The sequence below is a fragment of the Notolepis coatsorum genome (genome assembly GCF_963971535.1).
Source record: "Notolepis coatsorum genome assembly, chromosome: 15".
Lineage (NCBI taxonomy): Eukaryota > Metazoa > Chordata > Actinopteri > Aulopiformes > Paralepididae > Notolepis > Notolepis coatsorum.
Window position 1 is genome coordinate 39,477,107 of NC_140179.1, and position 25,641 is coordinate 39,502,747.

Here is a 25,641-nt window from a genome sequence, read left to right on the forward strand (position 1 = left end):
GACCTTTTTCAATTTATGTAATTGTAGAGGGTTTGAAAATGCCTCCATGTAAAGTTTTATACAAAAACATACACCCCCTATTTTTTAAGATTATTCACAACTACTCTAACAGTAATTTACTTTTTGAATGAGATGCTACTGTACATCTTATTAGACTTCCAAGTCAGTAGATGGCGCTCCTGCGCTCCTGTGAGTGATAGAGGAAATCAGTATAGTCTTGGCTCCCAAGCATGCGCAGTCAGAATAAACCGCTTACCGCTGCCAGCAGAGCCAGGCTAGAAGAAATAACGTGTCTATTCTCCATTCTTCACAGGTAATACAATAATTATCTAAAACATTCCTAAGATGTTTAAAAACTAATGTGAACTGTCGGTGACATGTTATGTAACGTTTTGAGTGTGTACATGAACATGTTTGGACGAGTAGTTTTAAATGAATAATTGCTAACTGTTAGCTAGCGTGTTACACCGACGGTACATGTGGGTGCGTGCATGTGAACGTGCGTGTAAGAGCGTGTTACCGTCAATGTGTATTTGAGCTAAGGTTATGTAGCTAGTAACGTGTATTCAATTTCAGATGTGTACTATTGGTTTTTGTGACTGTTCTGACTACAGGATTAGGTATTACGTTTGTATTTAAGTAAGAATATATAGATGGCGAATCGCAAAAGGGTTTATTGGTTGCACTCAGGGAGCGAAATTAACTTTTTGACTCACCGGCCAGTGGCGGGTAGATGGGAAGAGTCTACCCGCCAAGCATATTTCTTACCTGCCAATATATATTTTATATATACAATTTTTTTTTAAATAAAATATATATTATATAATCATACTTGTAGTTGTATTATCTGCGAGACATCGCCACCACGCAATAAGTCAAAATGCTTGCTATCTGCAAACAGCTCCACTGTCTGTTTTGGCTGTGTTGCTCTTCTAGAAAAATAATTCTTTCAGGGTTTCCTATTGAAATACTGTACACTTTCCTACTGTACACTTTCCTGATTAATTGAAATGGGGGACCCTGATGTAAACAAGACGAAAGTCTTTCTCTGGTCTGCATCCCCTTAACAATTGTGTGTATTGAGCTGTACTGTATTGTACCCATTCTGCAATCTGTTAATAAAGTTTTCAATCAATCAATCAATCACACCTCCAGTACAGAAACATTGTTTGAGTTTGCGTGTCAGGTAGACCATTGATTGACAGTCGAGTCTGCCAATTACATCACATCGCTTGCACTCCGGTGCTGCAGCTGGACCCATTGCCCACCTCTGCTGTTGATAACGCTAGCCAAGTTATTATACACACAGATACACAGTGGGCCAGACAGTGACTTTGGTGTAGGGGTGTAACTAGGGGTGCACCGATATGAAAATTGGCCACCGATACCGATACCGATTGTTCAACTAACACAATCGGCCGATACCGATACCGATAATTGTGGCAAAAAATAAGTATTTTAAATTTTTTTTTAAATTTTTTTTTAATTTTTTTTTTTATTTTTTTTAAATTTTTTTAATGAAACTACTGTATATTTGTATGTGTGTTTGTATTTGTAGGCCTCTTTACTTACTTAAAAAAGGAAACATCAAGAAATATGTTTATGGTATCACTGATCCCTCTCCCAGTATCGTCTGGCGGCCTGCAGAGGGATACTATTTTCTCAACCAGAGCTTTCAACCAATGCAATGGAACCATTCTGGCGGCCTGCAGCGGGATACTATTCTCTCAACCAGAGCTTTCAACCAATGCAATGGAACCATTTTGATTGACAGTCGATTCGGCCAATTACGCCACACCGCTAGCACCCACCTCCTGCTTACCACCAAGCGAATATTCATTTTTCTACTTCGGGGCATGCCGCCATTGATCTGCTTGTGAGAATGCGAGTCAAACTCAGAACCACAACAAGCTAATAAGTTAGCTGCCCGGCAGTGCCCGCCGACCAGCGCGCTCCACAGGATGGCCAAACGAGACACAATGATTTTACTGCAACAAATGTTATAATAAAACAAAGCCTTTCTATACATTTGTCTGGTTGAAAACTTTATTAACAGATTGCAGAATGTGTAGTTGGGTACGGAATGAGCAACGGAATGTAACCGAGCTATGCACGGCTTGCTTGCTATCTTCGGGTAAATACTATGCTGATGTAATTGAACGTGTAACTAACTATAATAACGTTAATGCCACAAAACGAATGTTTGTGTCATTTTAACAGCAGATACTTTCTTAAATGCCATCCTCCCGACAGAGCGGTGTTGATGGGGAGCTCTGATGGATTCGCTTGGTTGTGTTATTACATTAGCATTGAACAGCTAACCGAAAGCTAGGGTTAACTAATGTTAAAGGTTTAGCCATAACGTTACGTTGGCTAAAGTTGGGGCTATTCTTAATCCAGTAATAATGGCTGCAGACCTGCAAGCAAAGTACAGCAAGTTGGCAAAGGAGTATTCCAACGTAAATCACATTTTCACCAGTAACGTTAGTCGTCTGCCTCCCGGCTATGAACGGACTCGGAGTAATGCCTTGCTGCTATGGGTAATAATAATATGCTGATGTTATTGTCCGTGTAACACTAACTATATAACGCTAATGCCACAAAACGAATGCCTTGTTAATCATAAATAGTAACTTTGATGCAGTAGCTTGTGTGTGTGTGGGGCGGACGGCGGGCGTTGTGCAGGTAGGTCGCGAGTGAATTTATTTTTTTTTGTCTTGACGCTACACAAATGGATGGTTAGTTATCGGCGACTGCTATCGGCACATTTGAGCTTATCGGCCGATAGGCCGATAGCAGTCAACAAGGCACTTATCGGCCGATACCGATACCCGACCGATATATCGGTGCACCCCTAGGTGTAACAATGCATCGATCCTAAGGGGGAAATTCAACTGCATCGATTTGAAAATGTTAGAATAGATTATCGCAATTTTAATGTGTACACGTTATGTTATTGTCATGTCCGTTACAGCCAACACACCGACATACGCTACTGCATCAACGTTATGATTAACAAAGCAAGGCATTCGTTTTGTTGCATTAACGTTATATTACTATTGCTATCGATAAATCTAGGTGTTCTAAAATCTATTCCTATTGGTAAGAGAGACTATAATAAGTTGGTGTCTCGGAAAACGAGAGCCCTGATTGCGGAGTTTCAGGAAGTAAACAAGAAAAATGAGAGCTTCCGATTGGTCATTTGCTTTATTTCCCATGAAACCAGTCACTTCACTCTACTGTGATTGGACCGTTGGCTTGAGTGCAATGTGGGACTTGTAGTTTTTTAACGATCTCGCAGCGGAGGAAAAAAAAGACGACGGAGGCTATAATCTGTATTCGCACAGCGTGCGCGTAATTGATTTTTACCGTTCGCATACAAATATTTTTAGGGGCCTGCTTATGAACTACACGTCTACACGCCACACGGCGGGCAGCCCTCTAAATGTCATGCGCCAAAGGTAAAAACAGACCGCCCCTGGCGGGCGGCGGGCTTTAGTTTCGGTCCCTGGTTGCACTTCAAGGGTACTACGACTATGCTTGCACCTCATGGTACCAAAGCACCTCAAAGGCGCTAAAAACAAAATTACAAACATCTCAAAACTAACTGGTCAGACTACTGCTTGACCTTACTCCTAGAACCCACCTCACCCCTGCCCACTTTGACAACCTAGGATGGCTTAGAGTAGAAGGACAGAGTACAGCAACTTGCAATGGGCCTGGTCTACAAGATACACTACACGACCAAGTAGGGGTGGACGGTATAAACGGTATACGGTATAAACGGTATGAATTTGCTCTACGGTATGGATTTTGCCTATACCGTGTAACCGGTAGTGCAGCTCTAAAATAGCAATGACGTCATGTAACCACAGCGCGACTATTTCACTCGCATTTGCCCCTAAAAATAGATAGAATTAGTCATAGATAATAGATATGTGCGAACTGGAAAAAGTTATTTAGGAGGCTTCGTGCAGTGCCAGCCCCTCCCGCACGCATGTAAACACGGGTCTACTAGTAGTCTAGTGGGACGGGACGTCTCCCTGAGCTAACGTTAGCTTAGCTACCGTTACAAAATGACCCAGTCAACTATTCACTTTTAGTTTAATACATGATGAGGCATTGTCTAACCGAACGGTATCTAGTCGGCCAGCTACCGATAGCTCCTGACATCAACAAACGCTCCATCAAGTCTAGTAGAGAGTAGACGTGTATGATAGCTCCGTTAGCCGTTAGCTCACGTTAACACAAGTTAGTTCACCGTTCAAAACGAAATGTCCCATTGAACTAAATAATTCACTGAGGCGTTGTATTAACGTTATATATCCGGCTAGCAGTAGCTACAGATAGCTCCTGATATCAATGTCTTATAACACTGATTCGATGCGTATTCGAGCTGAGGGCTTGCTGAGCACAGTTAAGTAACGTTATGCCAATAGGGTCCAGGTGCAGCGCCGGAGAATCCTGGCCGTAGCTCTGCTCGAGGCTACTCGAGTATAGGTCCAGATGCAGCTCTGGAGAATCCTGGCCGTAGCTGGAGGCTACTAGAGTACACACAGACAGTGGAGCTTGTTGCGTGGTGGCGATGTCTCGCAGATAATACAAGTACAAGTCTAATTATATAATATATATATTTTATAAAAAAAAAAAAAAAAATTATATAAAATAAATTCTTTTTTTTATCAAAAACGATGATACCGTGATATATACCGTTACCGTCTATGCTTCAGATTATACCGTGATATAAATTTTAGACCATACCGTCCACCCCTACGACCAAGGTACCCATGTACATGTCAAAATACTTCCCAAAGGTCAGTGAATACCACGATCACAACACCAGAGGGAGCTCCACAAATCATGTTAAACCCAGATTCGGCTCAAACACGTTTCGCAATTATGCCACATCAATGTGGAACGCCCTACTCAAAGCTGTAAAGGAATGTGAATCACTACCCACTTTCAAAAACACTCTCAAAGAACACCTACGGGAGACTGCAATTCAAACTGGCCCCTACAAATGTCCTAAATCCTAACCCAGTTGTACAGTAAATGACCAAGTATGGCATTGTCAGTATTCCAATGTACAGTGTGTACAGTGTCCCCTACCCAACCCCCCCCCCCGCCTCCAATGTACGGCCCCCCCCCTCCCCACCCACCCACCCAACCACACCCCACCTACCCAACCTCCTCCAATGTACAGTTTCTACGTCAAATGTATATACACTTTTTCTGGACACTTTTTGTATCACAAACTACTGTATTTGCAAATCTGGTACGTCATAAATGTATAGATGTAGCAGTACTCTCTATCTGTATGTCGTGTGTGTCATATATGTTACGATGATCAATCAAGGATACAGATTGAATTTATGCCAAAAGGTTTTTATTGTTTTGCACTATTTCGTTTCCTAAAGAATACATTTGAAGATTGTATTTTTGTATGATTTGGTTTATTATATTATTGTACAATAAGAATTACAAAGCAGGGCTGTACGTTAACTTTTTTTGCACATAGCACTGGTGCTACAGAGGTTGATAGTTTTGTAGCACTGGCCAAAATCTTGTAGCACAAGTATAAAACGTGTTATATTTGTAACAGTCACAAATGTGCCTATTGTATTTGTGTTATTTAGTTGCAGTCAGGGAACAAACTTAACTTTTTGACTTACCAGCCACGCACTGCTCGCTGGCCTCCCGGCCACTGCCACTAAGCCTCTTCAACTCATTCAGAACGCAGCGGCCCGCCTGATCTCAAACCTACCGAAGTCGGCCCATGTCACCCCACTTCTTAGGGACCTGCACTGGCTCCCCATTGCTGCACGAATCCGCTTCAAGGCCCTCGACCTAGCATACCGTGCGGCAAAGGGAACTGCTCCCGCCTACCTCCGGTCAATGGTCTCTAACTACACACCCTCAAGACCCCTACGCTCTGCATCTTCTGGCCGCCTCAGACCTACTCCTATCCAAGCTCCGGGAGGGTCATCAAAGAGAAGTCGCCTATTCTCAATCCTTGCCCCACAATGGTGGAATGAACTACCCACCCCAGTTAGGACAGCCGAAACACGTCCAATCTTTCGCCGTCGACTAAAGACGCACTTCTTCAACCATTATCTGAATTAAAAAAAGAAAAGAAAAAAAATATATATATCTAACCCTAACTAACCATACTGTCATGCACTTGTCCTAATAAACTAACCTACACTGTAGCACTCAACACTTTGATGAACATTGTTACTCAGCTGATAGAGTTGTGCCCTTCCTGATGGCTTGTCGTACAGAACTTGTAAGTCGCTTTGGATAAAAGCGTCAGCTAAATGACTAAATGTAAATGTAAATGTAGATTTAAAAAAGGCAGATTTTTTTTTTTTACCAGCCAAAAATTATAAATTGCTTTTTAGTATATCGCCTTGTTATTATTACTATAATACTCTTTAATGCTATTTTCAATTAATATCATAAACAACATAAGGAATATTAGCATAATTTTGAGTGGACTGAAGGAATGAGTCAGCGTTAATAGTTTTAAATGCAAATAATTTATTGAAACATAGAAGTGGGGTCAGTTGGGACACACACACACAATGGGGGACCCTGATGTAAACAAGACGAAAGTCTTTCTCTGGTCTGCATCCCCTTAACAATTGTGTGTATTGAGCCGTACTGTATTTGTACCCATTCTGCAATCTGTTAAATAAAGTTTTCATTCATTCACACTCGGGGAGCGAAATTAACTTTTTGACTCACCGGCCAGTGGCGGGTAGATATTTCTTACCTGCCAAATTTCTTTTGATTAAAAAAAATATATATATATATTTTATATAAACATTTTTTTTTAAATAAAATATATATTATATAATCATACTTGTAGTTGTATTATCTGCGAGACATCGCCACCACGCAATAAGTCAAAATGCTCGCTATCTGCAAACAGCTCCACTGTCTGTGTGTACTCTAGTAGCCTCCAGCTCCAAAAAGGATTCTCCTGTGCTGCAGCGGGACCCTATACTAATACTCTCTACATTCAGCATGCAAGGATTCTCCGGCGCTGCAGCTGGACCCTATTGGTATAATGTTAGGGTTCTTTGGTCAAATCACATTCAACATGCCCTCAGCTACAATACGCATTGAATCAATGTTATAAGACATTGATATCAGGAGCTATCTGTAGCTACTGCTAGCCCGCTAGGTAATGTTAAGACAATTTTGTTTACTGGGACATATAGATCTAACGTGAGCTAGCTAACGTGAGCTAGCTAACGAGGGAACGGAGGTATTATGCACTCAAGTCGACTATTGCTGGAGCATTTGTTGATATCAGTAGCTAGCCAGCTAGATACCGTTAGACAATGCCTCGTCATGTATTAAACTAAAAGTGAATAGTTGACTGGGTCATTGTTTAAACAGTAACGGTAGCTCATGGAGGTCCGGTCTAGACTAGACGCAGACTGCCTCTGTGTTGAATGTTGATACGAGCAGAAGCCAATAGTATCCCGCTGCAGGGCTGGGCGGATATGACTCGTTGCCACGGGTTCTTTCAAAATAAGAGTATCATACGAACTGAATGCTGCTAACTGCCGGAGCCATCGATATTATGACTGGAACTGCGCTTGGAGCAGAAATGAGACCCGCACAGATTTTCAAAATAAGAGTATCGTTATGAACTACACGTCTACACGCCACACGGCGGGCCGACCCCCCAGTGGCAAGCGCCAAAGGTAAAAACTGAGCACCCCTGGCGGGCGGCGGGCTTTAATTTCGCCCCCTGTCCACACTGTTTCAACTCACCACCCCCGCATCATATTGTAGTCTAGTCTGTCTTCAAACTTCCACTCCTCTCGACACACACACACACCCTTTCCCCAGTCCCCTGTTCTCTATGGCTCTGCCTCTGATCAGGATTAGCTTGTTAGCTTATGCTAATGTAACGTTCATTTCGGGCGATGTGGGCATAAAGGGATGGCGACGATGCAACTAGGGATGGGAATCGAAAACCGGTTCCCGTTGGGAACCGGTTCCTAATTGGCCGATGCCTGGAACCGTGTGGCTCCCGTGACTTTCGATTCCCTTATCGCTGCCAGGTTTTTTCTACAGTTGCGCAATAACGTTAGCGTTAGCATGTAGCCATGGCAGACTCTATTTGATTCCTTACGGGCTCGAAATTGCCTGGGTTTTGGTAATATGCTCCCGAAATGCTCCCGCTGTTTGGCTACTTCTATGTGCAGTGAAAACTACTTGAATGCTTTAGAACCCAGGGCTGTACGTTAACTTTTTTTGCACATAGCACTGGTGCTACAGAGGTTGATAGTTTTGTAGCACAGGCCAAAATCTTGTAGCACAAGTATAAAACGTGTTATATTTGTAACAGTCACAAATGTGCCTATTGTATTTGTGTTATTTAGTTGCAGTGCCATGTTTGGCTGTCATTTAGTATATCGCCATGTGTTATTATTACTATGATACTCTCATATGCTATTTTCAATTAATATCATAAACAACATAAGGAATATTAGCATAATTTTGAGTGGACTGAAGGAATGAGTCAGCGTTAATAGTTTTAAATGCAAATAATTTATTGAAACATAGAAGTGGGGTCGGTTGGGACACACACACACACACAATGGGGGACCCTGATGTAAACAAGACAAACGTCTTTCTCTGGTCTGCATCCCCTTAACAATTGTGTGTATTGAGCCGTACTGTATTGTACCCATCTGCAATCTGTTAAATAAAGTTTTCATTCATTCACACACACTGTTTCAACTCACCACCCCCGCATCATATTGTAGTCTAGTCTGTCTTCAAACTTCCACTCCTCTCGAAACTTGTTTATTTGAATATCAACATTATCTGTCCATCCTCAGTTTACTATAATATACTCCTGTCCTGAGTCCTGACTAGTGACTTCATCGTCTTTCCAAACGCACACACGCACACACACAGGGAAGAGGAGAGAGTGCCCCCCCCCCATTTCCCTTTCCCCAGTCCACACTGTCTGCTGGCTCTGCCTCTGATCAGGATTAGCTTGTTAGCTTGCTAACGTTGTAGTGATTGTAATGGTACATAAACGTTAATTTCGGGCGATGTGCGCATAAAGGAATGGCGACGGTGCAAAGCATGTAGATGCATTTGACCCGTTGCGAGAAAAAAAAAACACCACAGACTTATTTCGGGATGTGTAGGCCAGGGTTTCCGTTAGAATTTTTTTTTGCAGGTCTGAGTGTCCGGTAGATTTCAATCTACCGGACAAATGGGATAAATTCCGGTCAGAGTTTATTGAGCTTAAAAACAATTGATAGGCCTATATAAAGAATGACATCATCAAGGCATTTATAATATTTTAACTTAAAACTAGACTACTTTTGCGTATATACAGTCATTAATATATTCCAAATAAAATAAGTCCCTCGAGACTGCGTGCTGCTGCCGACTTGAGGTGTCGGTGGGCAGTCTGCCCGACCTTAATAAACAGCAGTCTGTTATAATCTATAATTCAACTGCCTCTTTGAACTGCTGCCGTCAGGCAGGCGATACCGGAGTCTTATGGCGAGCACAGAAAGACTCAGAAGGAGCTTCTATCCCCAGGCCATCAGGCTGCTAAACGAACAATAATCGCTAAACGAACAATAATCACTATGCAACAACCATCAAATGCACACAGCACACACACCCACACGCACACACTCACTCAAACAACAACACACTGCAGCACCCACTCTCCACACTTTAGATCACACAAACACACTTACACTTTATATTTATTGATAAAGGATTTGCACTACAACTCGTACACCTACTGTGAATTGTACCTAAACTGCACCTCGTCCATTTATGCCTTGCACTATATAGTATTGTATATTAGTACACTGCACAGTATTGTATATTGTATGGTAACTACGTCTACGAACATTGTACATATGTCTAAACTGAACACTGTGACCTCTTTTTTTACTTCTAATTTTTACTATGTTTTTATTTCATACTTACCTTGTCATGCACAGTCTCTGGAGCGCAACAGTAAGAAGCATTTTGTACAAAAGTATTCTGTACTTCTGTATGACAACTATTAAAGAAACTTGAAACTTAATCACATTTTTATGAGCTAACGAATTCCGTTATATTGGACATTTGTATTAATTATAGAGATGTTCCGATACCATTTTTTTCCTTTCCGATCCGATTCCGATACCGATACTTATCCGATACCAGTGCATACATAAAAAAAAAAGAAAACGATATTATATAAATTTTTTATAAATATAATATTTTTTTTTTTTTTTAACAAATACTGTTTTATATATACTGTTTTTTAGTCATAACTAGAAAGTAATGGTATTTATTCAACAACAGGTGATTGTATAGATTTGTATTAGTATCATTAATCAATGAGTATGGGGCTTCAGCACTGCAGATATACCCTACTCCAATGATCCACACGGACATTATACGTTGCTGCACTCGCTACCCACTGGCTCTGCAGATATACCCTACTCAGTCTGTCTACAAGGCTCCGTTCAGTAGCAGTCGGATCTGTTTTGATTTTTGCACAATAAATATTCAACATTCTCTTTTGAGACTCCGCCTCAGACTCTTATCATTTGGCACTAAAAGCTAAACATTGTCGCCGATATGGCTGTCCGCAACATGTCATTAATTGTGTACGCGACGTGCAATTGTGCAAAGACAACGTTACCGTTAGCTAGCATGAGCTACCGGTATATGGGAAGACCATAGAAGACTGTAACGTTACTGGTGACATTGTGATTTAACTTGGAATACTCCTTTGCCAACTTGCTGTACTTTGCTTGCAGGTCTGCAGCCATTATTGCTGGATTATATGAATAGCCCCAACTTTAGCCAAGGTAATGTTAAAGCTAGCTTTCGGTTAGCCGTTCAATGCTAATAACACCAGCCACCAAGCGAACCCATGAGCTCGCCGTCAACACCGCTCTGTCGGGACGATGACATTTAAGAAAGTATCTGCTGTTAAAATGACAAATGGCATTGACACTTTAATCGATTAAGCACACGTTTGTTTTATAATGCTTACTCAACAGACCACAGTGTTGTTGATAAATTACGTCATATGGTATCGGAGCGCAGCATTAGAGGGTACTCGCCGATACCGATACCAGCATTTTAGCCAGTATCGGCGGCTTTTCCGATACCAGTATCGGTATCGGAACAACTCTAATTAATTATATCAAGCGAAGAACTGAGAAATTTGGCAGAGAGACGGCAACATTATCGTGGGTTTGCGCCGTGATGTATATCTCCACCTCCCAACGACTTGGTGCTGCTGCTCATAATGTCCGGTGAAAATAATTCCCTCTAAGCACAATTTGATTATTTGAATTGTATTAAAATAGGCTAAAATTAAATAGCCTATGCGATGAACGAAACAATCATTACATTTGTCGTTGCTTCACCAAGCAGCCGGTCAATGACATCCTGTGTCAGTAGGGATGGGTATCGTTAGGATTTTATCGATACTACTACTCCTATCGATACTGCTTAACGGTTCGGTACTTTATCGATACTCTTATCGGTTCTTTTTGATAATTTTTTTATGATTTTTATATTTGCAGTTGAGAGCATTGGTCATCTCCCTACAGTAAAGATTAGAAATGATTGAATTATTGTAAATTTGTGTGGAGTGGTGGGAATAGCTGCTTCAATAATAACTTATAACAACAACAGACAAGTTAGACAACTATGTATACTGACCTCAGCTTGACGATCTATAAAAAGTTTTTAGATTGTAGTATTTGTAGCTAAACAATTATTTTGTTTATTAGCCTATTTGTAATAATTCGTTATTAGCCTAGGAAACTCCGTATCTTGGCTTACCGGCTGCAGTGGACGTGGATGCAGATGGACCACTGCGCGCAAGGCAGTCGAATACGGCGCATTTCTGCAAACTAATATAGTGTTTTGCAAACAAATGTTTTGATAGATTGCTCGTATTGCCATTGCCACCCTTACTGGCAAATGTTTTGTTGCACTTGTGAACGCTTCGCTCTATCCGCCATCACGACTCAGTCCATGCAGAGCTGTCTGTCTGTGTGCAGCGCGCGTCAGCACGGAGACAGCGCTGAGATGCTTCCAGCTGCAGCACATCAGGTGTGCGGGGCTTGTATGTGCGGGGCTTGTAAGCGCTGCGGTCTGACGTGCTGCAGCTGCATACTATTGACAGCGCTTTCATTAAGGAGTACCCGTATGTATGTGTAGCGCGACTCGCGAGGAGTGTGTGTAATAATGACTCGCTGCGACTCGCTTCTCGTGCAGAGACAGAGAGAGGAGAGATCGTTCGCAACTTTTAAATAATAATAATCATAATAATAATAATAATAATAATAATAATAATTTCTCTAGAGTATCGATAGCAGTACCGAGGACGTCGGAGCTTATAAATACTCCGGTATTTTCTAATATAGTACCGGTTCCCGTTTAAAACCGGGGTCCGGGGGGCATCCCTATGTGTCAGCGAGCTGGCAGCTGATATATCAGCGCGAGCCGGCCGCAGTTAGTTTGCAAGAAGCATCCAGCTGCAGACCCGCAGAGCAGCTTTCCAGGTCTGGGGACCGCACTGTGCCAGCAAAGCTGGTGGGTTCTGTGGGTCTGCAGCTGCATGCCTTCCGCAAATCCAGCAGCAAGCTCTCACTGACACAGCGTCGTCATTACCAGACCGGCTGCTTGGCGAAGCAACGACAACAAACGCAATGATTGTTTCGTTCATCGCATAGGCCACCCAACTCCAGCCCATCCAAATACAATTCAAATAATCAAACTGTGCCCAGAGGGAACTATTTTCACCGGACACTATGACCGGAGAGATAAAATTTGTCGGACTTCAACAGATTTTGCCAGTCAAATACCGGTAATTACCGGTTAACGGAAACGCTGGTGTAGGCGCACTGCTGTGTTAACGCAGCAGTCAGTGCGCACCAACTGACCAACGCGCTGCTCTGCTTGCAGAAGCGCGGATATGACTCGTCGAGTTGTCACAAGAGTTTTTTCAAAATAAGAGTATCATATGCACCTGAACGTTGCTAGCTTTCGGAGCCTAGCTGGAGCTGCGCGTGGACAGAAATGAGACCCGCTACAGGATTTTCAAAATAAGAGTATCTATATGAACCGAATCCCTATCGCACCAGTGCTACTGAAGTAAATCCATCCATCGCACAGACCGCTGTTGCTGTAGCACGTGCGATATATATGTCGCACTGTACAGGCCTGTTTAGAACCTCAACCTAGTCATTGATTTAGTTCAGGGTGAGCTCAAATTAGCCGCGGAGGTAACGTGAGCTAACGCTATTTAATCAAGCTCTCAGAGAGAGATAAACAGCTGACAGCGGATAGTACAGGTACAAATACAATAAAACAGCAGGTGGGGGCTGTTGTGTAAACCTTGTACTCTTAAGAGACGGAGAGTCTCTTGTATGTCTTCACACCTTTATCTGCTTTCTGTCTCTACCTGTGTGTGTGTGTGTCTCTCTCTCTCTGTCTCTGTCTCTCTCTCTCCCTCTCTCTCTCTCTCTCTCTCTCTTTGCCCCCCCCCCCACCCCCCCACTCTCGTCTCCCCAACTGTCTCTGTGTGGCACCGATAAGAAAGTGCCCGCCCTGTCTCGGAGGGGAAACCATGGCAACGGGCCAGCTGTGTGTGTGTGTGTGTGTGTGTGTGTGTGTGTGTGTGTGTGTGTGTGTGTGTGTGTGTGTGTGTGTGTGTGTGTGTGTGTGTGTGTGTGTGTGTGTGTGTGTGTGTGTGTGTGTGTGTGTGTGTGTGTGTGTGTGTGTGTGTGTGTGTGTGTGTGTGTGTGTGTGTGTGTGTGTGTGTGTGTGTGTGTGTGTGTGTGTGTGTGTGTGTGTGTGTGTGTGTGTGTGTGTGTGTGTGTGTGTGTGTGTGTGTGTGTGTGGTCAGAGGAATAACGACCTGTTATTCAATAGATTAAAGTAGTTTAAGAATAAAAAAATAAATACATTTTAAGAGAATCTCAAATACATTATTTTATTTAAGTGTAGGCTATAGTTAATGTTTTATTTTTTTACAGTTTTTGTATTTTTCTGACATGGGGGCTCAACAATAAATGACAATCAGAAATGTCAAGTTGCATGTTGTTATTCTAACCAGCTTAGTTCTGTTGCGCTTTTTTTTTTTATCCAAAGCGCTTTACAATTTGTTACTCACATTTTACCCATTCACTCACACACCGACGGCGGAGGCAACCATGCAAGGTGCCAACCTGCTCATCGGGAGCAATTATGGGTTAAGTGTCTTGCTCAAGGACACATCGACATGCTGCCCGGGAGGAGCGGGAATTGAACCGGGAACCTCTGGATTACTAAATTATAAATTGATCAGGTATCGATAAGGGAATCGATAAAGAATCGAATCGATAAGCAGAATCGATAATGGAATCGTATCGATAAAATCCTATCAATTCCCATCCCTAGATGCAACGCGTGTTAGATGCATTTGACCCGTTGTGAGAGAAAAAAAACACCACAGACTTATTTCGGATCGCAAAATAGCCGCACTGCTGCTGTGCAGCGCCGCTCGCGTGGCTGAGAGCAGAAGGCAGAAGCACGGTCTGGGGCGGATATGACATCGCGGAGTTGCTATGGGTTTTTTCAAAATAAGAGTATCATATGAACAGGGAGCGAAATTAACTTTTTGACTCACCGGCCAGTGGCGGGTAGATGGGAAGAATCTACCCGCCAAGCAGATTTCTTACCTGCCAACTTTTTTTTGATAAATTTTTTTTTTTTATTATTTTATATAATTTTTTATTTTTTATAGAATATATATATTATATAATCATACTTGTAGTTGTATTATCTGCGAGACATCGCCACCTCGCTGTCTGCAAACAGCTCCACTGTCTGTGTGTATACTCTAGTGGCCTCCAGCTCCAGCTAGGATTCTCCGGCGCTACAGCTGGACCCTAAACTCTTACATTCAGCATGAAAGGATTCTCCTGCCCTGCACCTGGACCCTAGTCAGCAGCGCTGCAGCCCTCATGCGATGTAACTGGACACTTGCAGTTGTTTATGTCGGGAGCTATCAGAAGCTAGCCAGCTGGATAACGTTACACAATGCCTCATGTAGAGCTGCCGCGGTATTGATATTTTCCTTACCGCACAAATTTGCGAAATATTTCCTATCGCCGTGGTTATTACCGCACAGTGCGCACACAAAAAAAAAAAAAACTCTGTTTGTCTCCGTGTGGGGATGCAGGCGGGGCCGCTTGTGTACACTGAAAGCTCCGTGGGCATGTCCGAGGGCTTTCAGCAAGCCAGAGTTTAACACAGTTTCAATCAATCAATAACAACATTAACCAGACTCTCGTTGTGTCTATTGTGCTAAAGCTAACGTTACCTCATTGTGTGTATTCTACCAAGCAACCCGGGTTTAACGTTACCTCTCGTGTATATCTGCTGACGTTAGTATTAGGCTAATAACAACAAACTTAACACATCAGCGATCTTGTTGTGACACTAAACTTTCCGCTCTGTGGTAAATTGGGTTGATGTCGGTTTTGTTTCATCAATAAGGCCTAACAAAATTAATAGTTGGTTTCAGGTTGCCGACCGACCCTGCCGATTTCGGTGCGACCCAATATATTTTATGAGTTTTTAGAAAAAACTATATAAAAAAAAAGAGAGATTTTTTTTTTTTTTTAATAAAGTTTCATAGAAATCTTAGTCAAACATTTAGTATTATGGATATTAAACATGCTGGCAGAGTACATGCATCCATGTTGTTGTGAACATTTTAATTAAATAAAGAAATTCCCTATCCATAGTCGCCGTGGGAAAGAATCAAATAAAAAAATAAAATAAAATAAATTCCCTACCTACCCATGGCCAAACTGACAACCAACCTGAAACCAACTATTAATTTTGTTAGGCCTAAATGAGGCCGAATACACAGTGAATCCATCCTTTTCTGTTTATTACACTTGGTGCTGTCGCAAACAAATCCTGAATGAAATACATCCTTAGCGAGGCAGTAAAGATGGCGGCTTTCTGTTTTTGTTCAGAGACTCCAATGTGTGACGCGTCTCTCTTCTGACCAATCAGTGGTCTGCAATGTTTCACATGACTTTTCTGGTACCACTTCTACCCAATAGGGTCGCTTGGAACCGAGTAGGGTATATCTGCAGAGCCGCAAGTCCAACGTCTGGGCGCTACTTTATTATTATTAAAAAAATCAGCGGTGATGCGGTATTCAGCCCAACTCTGCGGTGGGCGTGATGCAACAGCGATACCGCGGTAATGCGGTTATCGCGGCAGCTCTAGCCTCATGTATTAAACTAAAAGTGAATAGTTGACTGGGTCATTTTGTAACAGTAGCTAACATCAGCTCACAGAGGTCTCTCTGACTAGACTAACATCAGTCACGGTGACTGTGTGTTTACATGCAGCATACAGAAACAGGTAGGGGAGGTTTAGGAGCAGCAATGCGCCGCCGCTGCGTGTCTGCTCAGACAGCGAGTGAGAACTCCGCTCAGAATTGGATCATGATTTTCGGTTTTCACATGACCATTTGATTGGCCGCCACACGGCGGTCAGTCCTCTAAGTGGGAGGCGCCAAACGTAAAAACTGCCCGCAAATGGCGGGCGGCGCTCTCTAGTTTCGGTCCCTGCATATGAACCTGACTGTTGCTAGCTGCCGGAGCCCAGATATTTAATGACTGGAGCTGCGCTTAGGCGGAAATGAGACCTGCGACAGGATTTTCAAAATAAGAGTTATCAAATGAACCGAATGCCTATCGCACCAGTGCTACTGAAGTAAATCCATTCATCGCACAGACCGCTGTTGCTGTAGCACATGCGATATATATGTCGCACTGTACAGCCCTGCAAAGTAAATTGGAGTATTGGAATGTTAAAGGATTATTTTGTCAGAATAAACCACTCCCAGTAGAGCGAGGCTAGAAGAGATAACGTGTCTGTCTATTCATCATTAGGGATGGGAATTGATAGGATTTTATCGATACGATTCCATTATCGATTCTGCTTATCGATTCGATTCTTTATCGATTCTCTTATCGATACCTGATCAATTTATAATTTAAATAAATAAATTGGAAATGCAACAGAACTAAGCTGGTTAGAATAACAACATGCAACTTGACATTTCTGATTGTCATTTATTGTTGAGCCCCCATGTCAGGGGCGACAGTGGCTCGGGAGGTAGAGCAGTCGTCTGGCAATCCGGAGGTTCCCGGTTCGATTCCCGCTCCTCCCGGGCAGCGTGTCGATGTGTCCTTGAGCAAGACACTTAACCCCTAACTGCTCCCGATGAGCAGGTTGGCACCTTGCATGGTTGCCTGCGCCGTCGTTGTGTGAATGTGTGAGTGATTGGGTAAAATGTAAGGAACAAATTGTAAAGCGCTTTGGATAAAAGCGCTATATAAAAAAGCAGCCATTTACCATGTCAGAAAAATACAAAAACTGTAAAAAATAAAACATTAACTATAGCCTACACTTAAATAAAATAATGTATTTGAGATTCTCTTAAAATGTATTTATTTTTTTATTCTTAAACTAATTTAATCTATTGAATAACAGTCGTTATTCCTCTGACTTCTGTCTCACACACACACACACACAGACACACAGAGCTCCCTCCCCGGGCCCCTGTCCTGTAGGTATTGGCTTGTGTTGCTACACGGACACATTTGTATGTTGCACCATGGTACTTCCTGTCTGACGGACTTAGTAAATAAACAATCCGGCTCTTATTATATGTGAACTAAAGAGTACAATGTTTACAGAACAGTCCCCACCCGCTGTTTTATTGTATTTGTACCTGTACTATCCGCTGTCAGCTGTTTATCTCTCTTTGTGAGCTTGATTAAATAGCGTTAGCTCACGTTAGCTAGCGATAGCTCCGCGGCTAATTTTAGCTCACCCTAAACTAAATCAATGAAAGCATTCAAGTAGTTTTCACTGCACATAGAAGTAGCCAAACAGCGGGAGCATTTCGGGAGCATATGACCAAAAGCCAGGCAATTTCGAGCCCTTAAGGAATCAAATAGTCTGCCATGGCTACATGCTAACGCGCGCAACTGTAGGAAAAACCTGGCAGCGTTAAGGGAATCGAAAGTCACAGGAGCCACACGGTTCCAGGCATCGGCCAATTAGGAACCGGTTCCCAACGGGAACCGGTTTTCGATTCCCATCCCTATTCATCATTGATAGCCCCTTTCGGGTCTGATGCACGCCAACAAGGTTGGACGAGTGAACAGTCCCTTATACCTTCATAGAAAAATCCCACAATTAACTCCTCAGCAAAACGCTCGTCGTACAACTTGTACAAGTATCGCAGAGAAATTTCAAAGGTACTCTGTTGCACGAGGGTTTCGGACAGGCGTGCATCACAGACAGGGAGCGAAATTAACTTTTTGACTCACCGGCCAGTGGCGGGTAGATGGGAAGAGTCTACCCGCCAAGCATATTTCTTACCTGCCAAATTTTTTTTGATTAAAAAATATATATATATATATTTTATATAAATTTTTTTTTAAATAAAATATATATTATATAATCATACTTGTAGTTGTATTATCTGCGAGACATCGCCACCACGCAATAAGTCAAAATGCTTGCTATCTGCAAACAGCTCCACTGTCTGTGTGTATACTTGAGTAGCCTCCAGCTCCAGCAAGGATTCTCCGGCCCTGCAGCTAGACCCTATATTCAGCTAGACCCTACATTCAGCATGCAAGGATTCTCCGGCGATGCAGCTGGACCCTATTTATAACGTTACGGTTCTATTGTCAAATCACATTCAACATGCCCTCAGCTAGAATACGCATTCAATCAATGTTATAAGACATTGATATCAGGAGCTATCTGTAGCTACTGCTAGCCCGGTAGATAACGTTAAGACAATTTAGTTTACTGGGACAGATGGTGAGCTAGCTAAGCTAGATAACGAGGGAACGGAGGTATTGTGCACTCGAGTCGACTATTGCTGGAGCATTTGTTGATATTAGCAGCTATCAGTAGCTAGCCAGCTAGATACCGTTAGACAATGCCTTGTCATGTATTAAACTAAAAGTGAATAGTTGACTGGGTCATTGTTTAAACAGTAACGGTAGCTGGCTAGAGCAGACTGCCCGCATACGGCAATGGTGGCGTTTCAGGAAGTAAACAAGCCAAATAAGAGCTTCCGATTGGTCATTTGCTTTTTTTCTCATGAAACCAGTCACGTCACTCTACTGTGATTGGACCGTTGACTTGAGTGCAATGTGGGACTTGTAGTTTTTTAACGATCTCGCGGCGGAGAAAAAAAAGACGAGCGCTCCTATAATATGTACTCGCACAAGAGTATCATTATGAACTACACGTCTACACGCCACACGGCGGGCAGCCCTCTAAGTGTCACGCGCCAAAGGTAAAAACAGAGCGCCCCTGGCGGGCGGCGGGCTTTAGTTTCGGTCCCTGATCACAGACCCGAAAGGGGTTACATCTAGGGCTGGGCGATATGACGATATTATATAAATATCGGGTACAGTTCATTAACGATACACTTTTTAAACGTATCGTGGATATCGTGATGTTTTGCCCAAGAGGATTGTGTCGCGTCAATCTGGTCCACACGTTGAAACTTTTGAACAGCGCCGCCCCACACACACACTACTGCATCAAAGTTACTACTTATGATAACAAAGGCATTCGTTTTGTGGCATTAACGTTATATAGTTACACGTTCAATAACATCAGCGTATTTACATAGCAACGTCCGAGGTCGACCTAGATATAGCAAGCATTAGTCGTTCATATCTCAGCCCGTGCTGACTCAGTTGTGCCCATTCTGCGGTCTGTTAATAAAGTTTTCAATCAGACGGATGTATGGAAAGCAGGGCTCCAGACTAACTTTTTTCACCACCGTCCCAGAACCGTCCCGAAATACAATTTTAACCGTCCCAAAGTGAATGTAACCGTCCCAAAAATCAAATGTAGTTTCTTTACTTTGGTTTTGTCGTCTATAGTTGTTATTGCCATAAGAAACACCATTCAGAGAAGGGGAGAATAAATTGATTTAGTCAAAAGGCTCCCATGGTGGAAAGATTTCACAAGAATAATTATGATTAAAAATAAATATAAAAAAAAAGTGTTTAACAAGGTGCTAGTATAGGGATATTTGGTCACGGTGCTGTTATAGTCAAACCAATTGGAGCCATGTTGATTATTCCTTCCATAGGAAAATATATTTAAATGTATTTTATTTCGTTTTAGTTTTTTTTGTATTACAAATGTGTGTTTATGGTTGAAAATGTTAGAGATAAATAAAGATCAAATCTAACTGAATAAGTTATCCCTCTTCTAACAAGAAAGAAAAACGTAGTTTAGCTTTAAACTACATAATGTCATTGCGTCCAGAGATTCCACCTTTGATAACTAAAGTAATGACACTTGACTAGTAATGAAACATGTCCCTTAGATCGCGCTGTCCTCCTGGTCGATATTGATAATTGCTGCTAAATTCCAGCGGGCCCTCCTCACTGAATATGGATTCATTGTGTAGCTGAAGTGAAGTTTGCCTATAGCCTGTCGTCTATTTCTCCGCGTTCGTTTAGATAAATGTAACGTTATGCCAATTAACTCGCAATGGTAGTAACATTACGTGTTAGTATAGAATCGAATAGAAATCCTTTAATAATCCAGAGGGAAATTCGGCACTACAGAGCAGACTATGTATCGCTCACATTGAACAACAATAAACATTTAGGTCAATAGGACTAAAATAGGAATAACAATATAATAATATTAAAAATAAGAATAAAATAGTGTGAACTATGGATTAATCAGTGGCAGTCTCATACGTTAGTCAGTAACGTTAGCTAGCAATAAGCAGCTATAACTAGAACGCGTCGATAACTGTATACAGTTCCAATAGACTAACATTACACTTCTGTGATTTAAATGTGTCCTCACCTTAGACTCAGGGGTAGTATTGCTGGATGCAGTTCCCTGTTGGTCATTTTGGGTCCGTGTTTATCCTCTTCAAATAGCGCAGCATGTTTGCGGTGATCTCTTCACTGAGAGGATGCCACAGTATAGCGCGCACGTTTTTTTTTTTTTGTAACATTCTGATCTTTCCGCGGTTCTTGTACAGTGGTCTCGTGCCGTGCGACTGTCAATTACCAGCTGTCATTCACTGTGTCAACCAGGGTTAAATACCAGTGGAGAAAGCCTAGGTAAGAGAGATTTCCCTCACCTGTTAACACGTTTTTCTTTTTCGATGCAAGATTAATTTGGGGTGTGACGCTGCTGCAGCGCGACTTGCTGAGGAGAGGTGGGTAGGAACTTGATGCTGGATTAGTGTATCGCTGCGTTGGGAGGCGGAGATAGTCATTGGATTTGGCAAATCACGCTACGTTTAGACTTCAGTGAACTTAGTCAGCACGAGACATTCACCATTTGACAGCAATATATGCGCGCACTGACAGTCGGCCAATTGACATTTCCTGTCATCGGTTGCGTCCCAGCAAAGATTTCTGTTCGTCCCAAATCAATATTTGATCGTCCCCGGGACGACGGGACATCGTTAGTCTCGAGCCCTTATGGAAAGGCTTTTATTATAACATCCGTTGCAGTAAAATCATTATGCCTCCAGTCGTTTAGTCATCCTGCGGAGCTAAAAGCTAAACGTTGGCCGCGGGGAGCTACCGCTACCATTGTTGTTGTCATTGAGCTCTCCAATGGCGGAAGTAAAAAATAAATACGCGCTTGCCGATTGGTGCTAAGAACAGCAGGGCTGGTGAAAGCGGTGTGACGTAATTGGCAGACTCGACTGTCAATCAAAATGATTCTGTTTGCCGTCTGAATGAATGAAAACGTTATTAACAGATTGCAGCATGGGTACAATACAGTACAGCTCAATACAACAACAGTGGACTGGAGGATGCAGACCAGAGAGACTTTCGTCCCCCATTTTCAATTCATCATATTTCATATCTAAATCATATAATATCTCATTGCTAAATATATGCAATATATAATCTAATAATCTAAATCTAATATATAATATAAAAATGCTAAATGCATGGGTATTTTATTTTGTCTTTAATGTTAGCTTGCAAACTCAAATACTGTCTTGGTAAGCCTCATAATGAATTGTTTGGGGAAAAAAAGAAAAACATCGTGATGCGTATCGTGTATCGCCGAAAGGTCAGAAAATATTGTGATATCATATTTAGGCATATTTAGCCCAGCCCTATTCACAGATCCACAGCGCACCCTTGTCTGTATCGCTTGTGCCGACTCAGATTCCCCTAGGTCTGAGGCCGGTAACATAAGCCCTGCCTCTTTTCTTTATCCAATCACAACTGTTGCTTCCCTTGGACAAACTGTTTTGTCAGAGGAAAGCAACAGTTGTGATTGGAGGATCAGGAAAAGAGGGCAGGGTTTGAGGTCAATTCATCAGAGGCTTTGATTCTATTCTGGTCTTAACTGATGTTCCAAAGGGAATTCTAACTCGGGCCCAGAAATTAAATGTAGGCTGTCAACCATTCCTTCTGGCCATAATTGGGTTAAATCTGCACTGCCCTACAAAAACAAACCATTACCATAACACGCCCAATTGTCAGTCATCGAAATAACCTTGTACTATTATGAACTTTGCGAACTAAGGAATGTACCTCACCTATATTACTACCTACTATGTTAATTATGTCTCACCTCTTCACTTGCAGCAGCACCGCACAGGTCCTCCATTTGCCACGAGTTTGCTACTGTAGCTTACAGACAAAAGATGTCCGACGAGGGAAAACTTTTCGTCGGCGGACTGAGCTTCGACACCACCGATGACTCGTTGGCGGCAGCGTTCTCAAAGTACGGAAACGTCGCCAGATGCGATGTGATCAAAGACAAAGAGACTGGAAGGTCTCGTGGCTTCGGCTTTGTTACATATGAAAACGCAGAGGACGCCAAAGATGCGATGGATGGAATGAACGGCAAGACGGTGGACGGCAGAGAGATTCGTGTGAATGAAGCGGGGCAGGGTGGCGGCGGCGGCAGAGGTCGCGGTGGTGGAGGATACGGAGGCGGAGGAAGCTATGGCGGCGGGAGAGGTGGTGGAGGATACGGCGGTGGAGGAGGATACGGCGGAGGTGGAAGCTACGGAGAACGTAGCAGCTATGGCGGCGGTGGAGATAGGAGTTACGGTGGTGGTGGATACAGAAGCGGCGGTGGATACAGGGAGTAGTTGGAAGCGGGGGTAGCTACTGCGAGCGCTCTGGGTCATACAGCTATGCTGCACACGATAAACTCTCCCCGATTCAAGATCATCCATCGACTGGCTGTATTTAAAATATGCGCTCCCTTAGGAAATGTCCATGTGTTGTTGACCCGATTCTCTTTGTAGTATGTTGTTGCAGTAGCTCAAGAGTCGTGCAAATGTAGCCATAGTTTTGGCCATTCATTGACAAACCATGTTTAAACTCATGTTGAAGATTTCTTTCCTACTTGAGGGCAATTGTTCTCACAGCTTTTTTTCTAACCTCGCACATATTAACTAAGTACAATATCAGATTTGATTGGTGCCGTTAAATGAGAAATTGGAAAACTCTGAAATTGAAATGATCTAATATTTTTTTCTTTTCTTGTTAACCAGGATTTTGAAGCACCATTCCTACCTCGCACTGTTAAGCAGCTCCTGTTTTCCCCTGGATGTAGGGGAAATTCAATAGGGCTTTACTTTTGTTTGAGTTATCCTTCATTTTAATGCTTGTCCAACCTACCTCCTGCCAAGTTATTGAATGAGAAATCCATTTAGTAGCTCAAACAGGCTTTTGGGTTTCATAGTACATTCCTATAGTGTTGCTCGGCAGCAATGCCTCAGCCATGTAATTTTTTTTAATCTTAAATATTGATTAGCAGAGGGTCCTGTATGTTCAGTTTCCCAAAAGTTAATTCCTTTCATACTGGTGAAATGCACGCCTAATGTAGTCTGCTGTTCAATGTGTTTTTTGGCTTTGCTCAACGGCTGCATTTTAAATGTGCTGTTAGAATGGACTGAACTTGTATAAGTGATCGACGTCTAACTTCTCTCACCGATTATAAAACTCGGAATGAGAGCATTTTTGTACTTTCTGTTCTTTGTATCAACATTAAAGTTTTTTTTTAAATATATATATTGTCATTGAGTCTACTAAACGATTCATGGAAAATAAAGTCTCAACACTGTTTGATTTACAATGTTACTTACCCTTAGCTGCCAGAATTGTTCCCTTCCTGCTGACTTGTACAGAACTTGTACGTTGTTTTGGATAAAAGCGTCAGCTAAATGTATGTAGTGCAGTTCTCGACAATTGTCTCTCTTGCCTGTAGTTAACGTTTAACAGCCAGACGAGGGTCAATACACGTATTTGAACTGAGTGAATATGGCGGCGCTGACTCAAGGTCACTGAGAAATGATGACATCTGTGTTTGAATATGTTGATGGGACCTAGGACTCCGGGATCCTAAAAGAGAATATACCGGTATACATTTGAGGGGGACGAAACTGTACATTAGGAGGGGGTTTGAACATTTATGGGGGCCAATTTCGAATTGTAGCCTCCCGTAGGTACTCTTTGAGGGCGGTTTTGGAGGTGGGTAGGGCGACCCACCTCACCCCTGCCAATTTTGACATCCTAGGATGGCAGAGTACAGCAACTTGCAATGGGCCTGGTCTACAAGATACATTACACCACTAAGATACCCATGTCGAGGTACTTCTCAAAGGTCAGTGAATTCTACGACCACAACACCAGAGGTAGTTCCACAAATCATGTTCAACCCAGATTCGGCTCAAACAAGGGACTAAACACGTTTTGTAATTATGCCACATCAATGTGGAACGCCCTAGCCACAGCCGTAAAAAAAATGTAATCCCTACCCACCTACCGACCCCTTTTTGACATTATTATCATATATTAATATTTTTATGAGTGATGCAATAAATTAACGTTTTTAAAATCAAACGTTTTCAAGTATTATTATCACTACTATGTCACAAATACATGTAGAATGTAAAACGTTAGGTTGGCAATAGTTTAGCAATAGGTTAAAAGTGAGTTTATATCATTTTAAGTTTTTATTTTTCACTCGCGTTTTTGACCCGGAAGCGGAAATGGAAATGTTGAACCATGGGAATTTTTTTGCGGCCATTTTGAAGAGCGCCTCGCCAGCTATCTGCCAGCGTCGGAATTTCTACACTTCCTGTGGTCCGCTATGGCGTTTCAAAGTTCAGCGTTCTGAATGAATCATATCAATAATTGTTATGATTCGCGATAATAAGCTACAAAAGGTAACGTTTTTGACAAATATTGAAACGCAGTCAGTTTCTCCACACTATTGTAATCATGTAGGAATAATTAGATCTGAAATTAGTTACAAAATGGTTACACTGTGGGAGAAATAAAAAAGTACAGTCGATTACATTAAATATCTGTATATGTTATTATGCATGCCTGGTGATACTATATCCAAATTGAACTCGGCCATTTGAAAGATACTATATGTATATATATATAAATGTGCGAATTGGCTATAATAAGGTAATGTATAAGCATATATTCTATAATAATATTTCAAATTGCATTGGTCCGGATGGGAGAATTCAGTACTGTATATACAAAA

At 42.2% G+C, this 25,641-nt stretch overlaps 1 protein-coding gene across 2 annotated transcripts; it reads left to right on the forward strand.

Annotated features, from left to right (window-relative positions):
- The first annotated feature begins 226 nt into the window (after window positions 1-226).
- On the forward strand, window positions 227-24,150 carry LOC311241583 (cold-inducible RNA-binding protein B-like). Of its 2 annotated transcripts, none has more exons than XM_084330448.1 (2): window positions 227-313; window positions 22,713-24,150. In XM_084330448.1, exon 2 carries the CDS (start codon window positions 22,772-22,774, stop codon window positions 23,222-23,224), a length of 453 nt encoding a protein of 150 aa, XP_084186574.1. In that variant the 5' UTR covers window positions 227-313; window positions 22,713-22,771; the 3' UTR covers window positions 23,225-24,150. The 2 variants fall into 2 exon arrangements, with proteins under 2 accessions (XP_084186574.1, XP_084186575.1); XM_084330449.1 differs by having other exon boundaries at window positions 256-313; window positions 22,716-24,150.
- The last annotated feature ends 1,491 nt before the right edge of the window (window positions 24,151-25,641 follow it).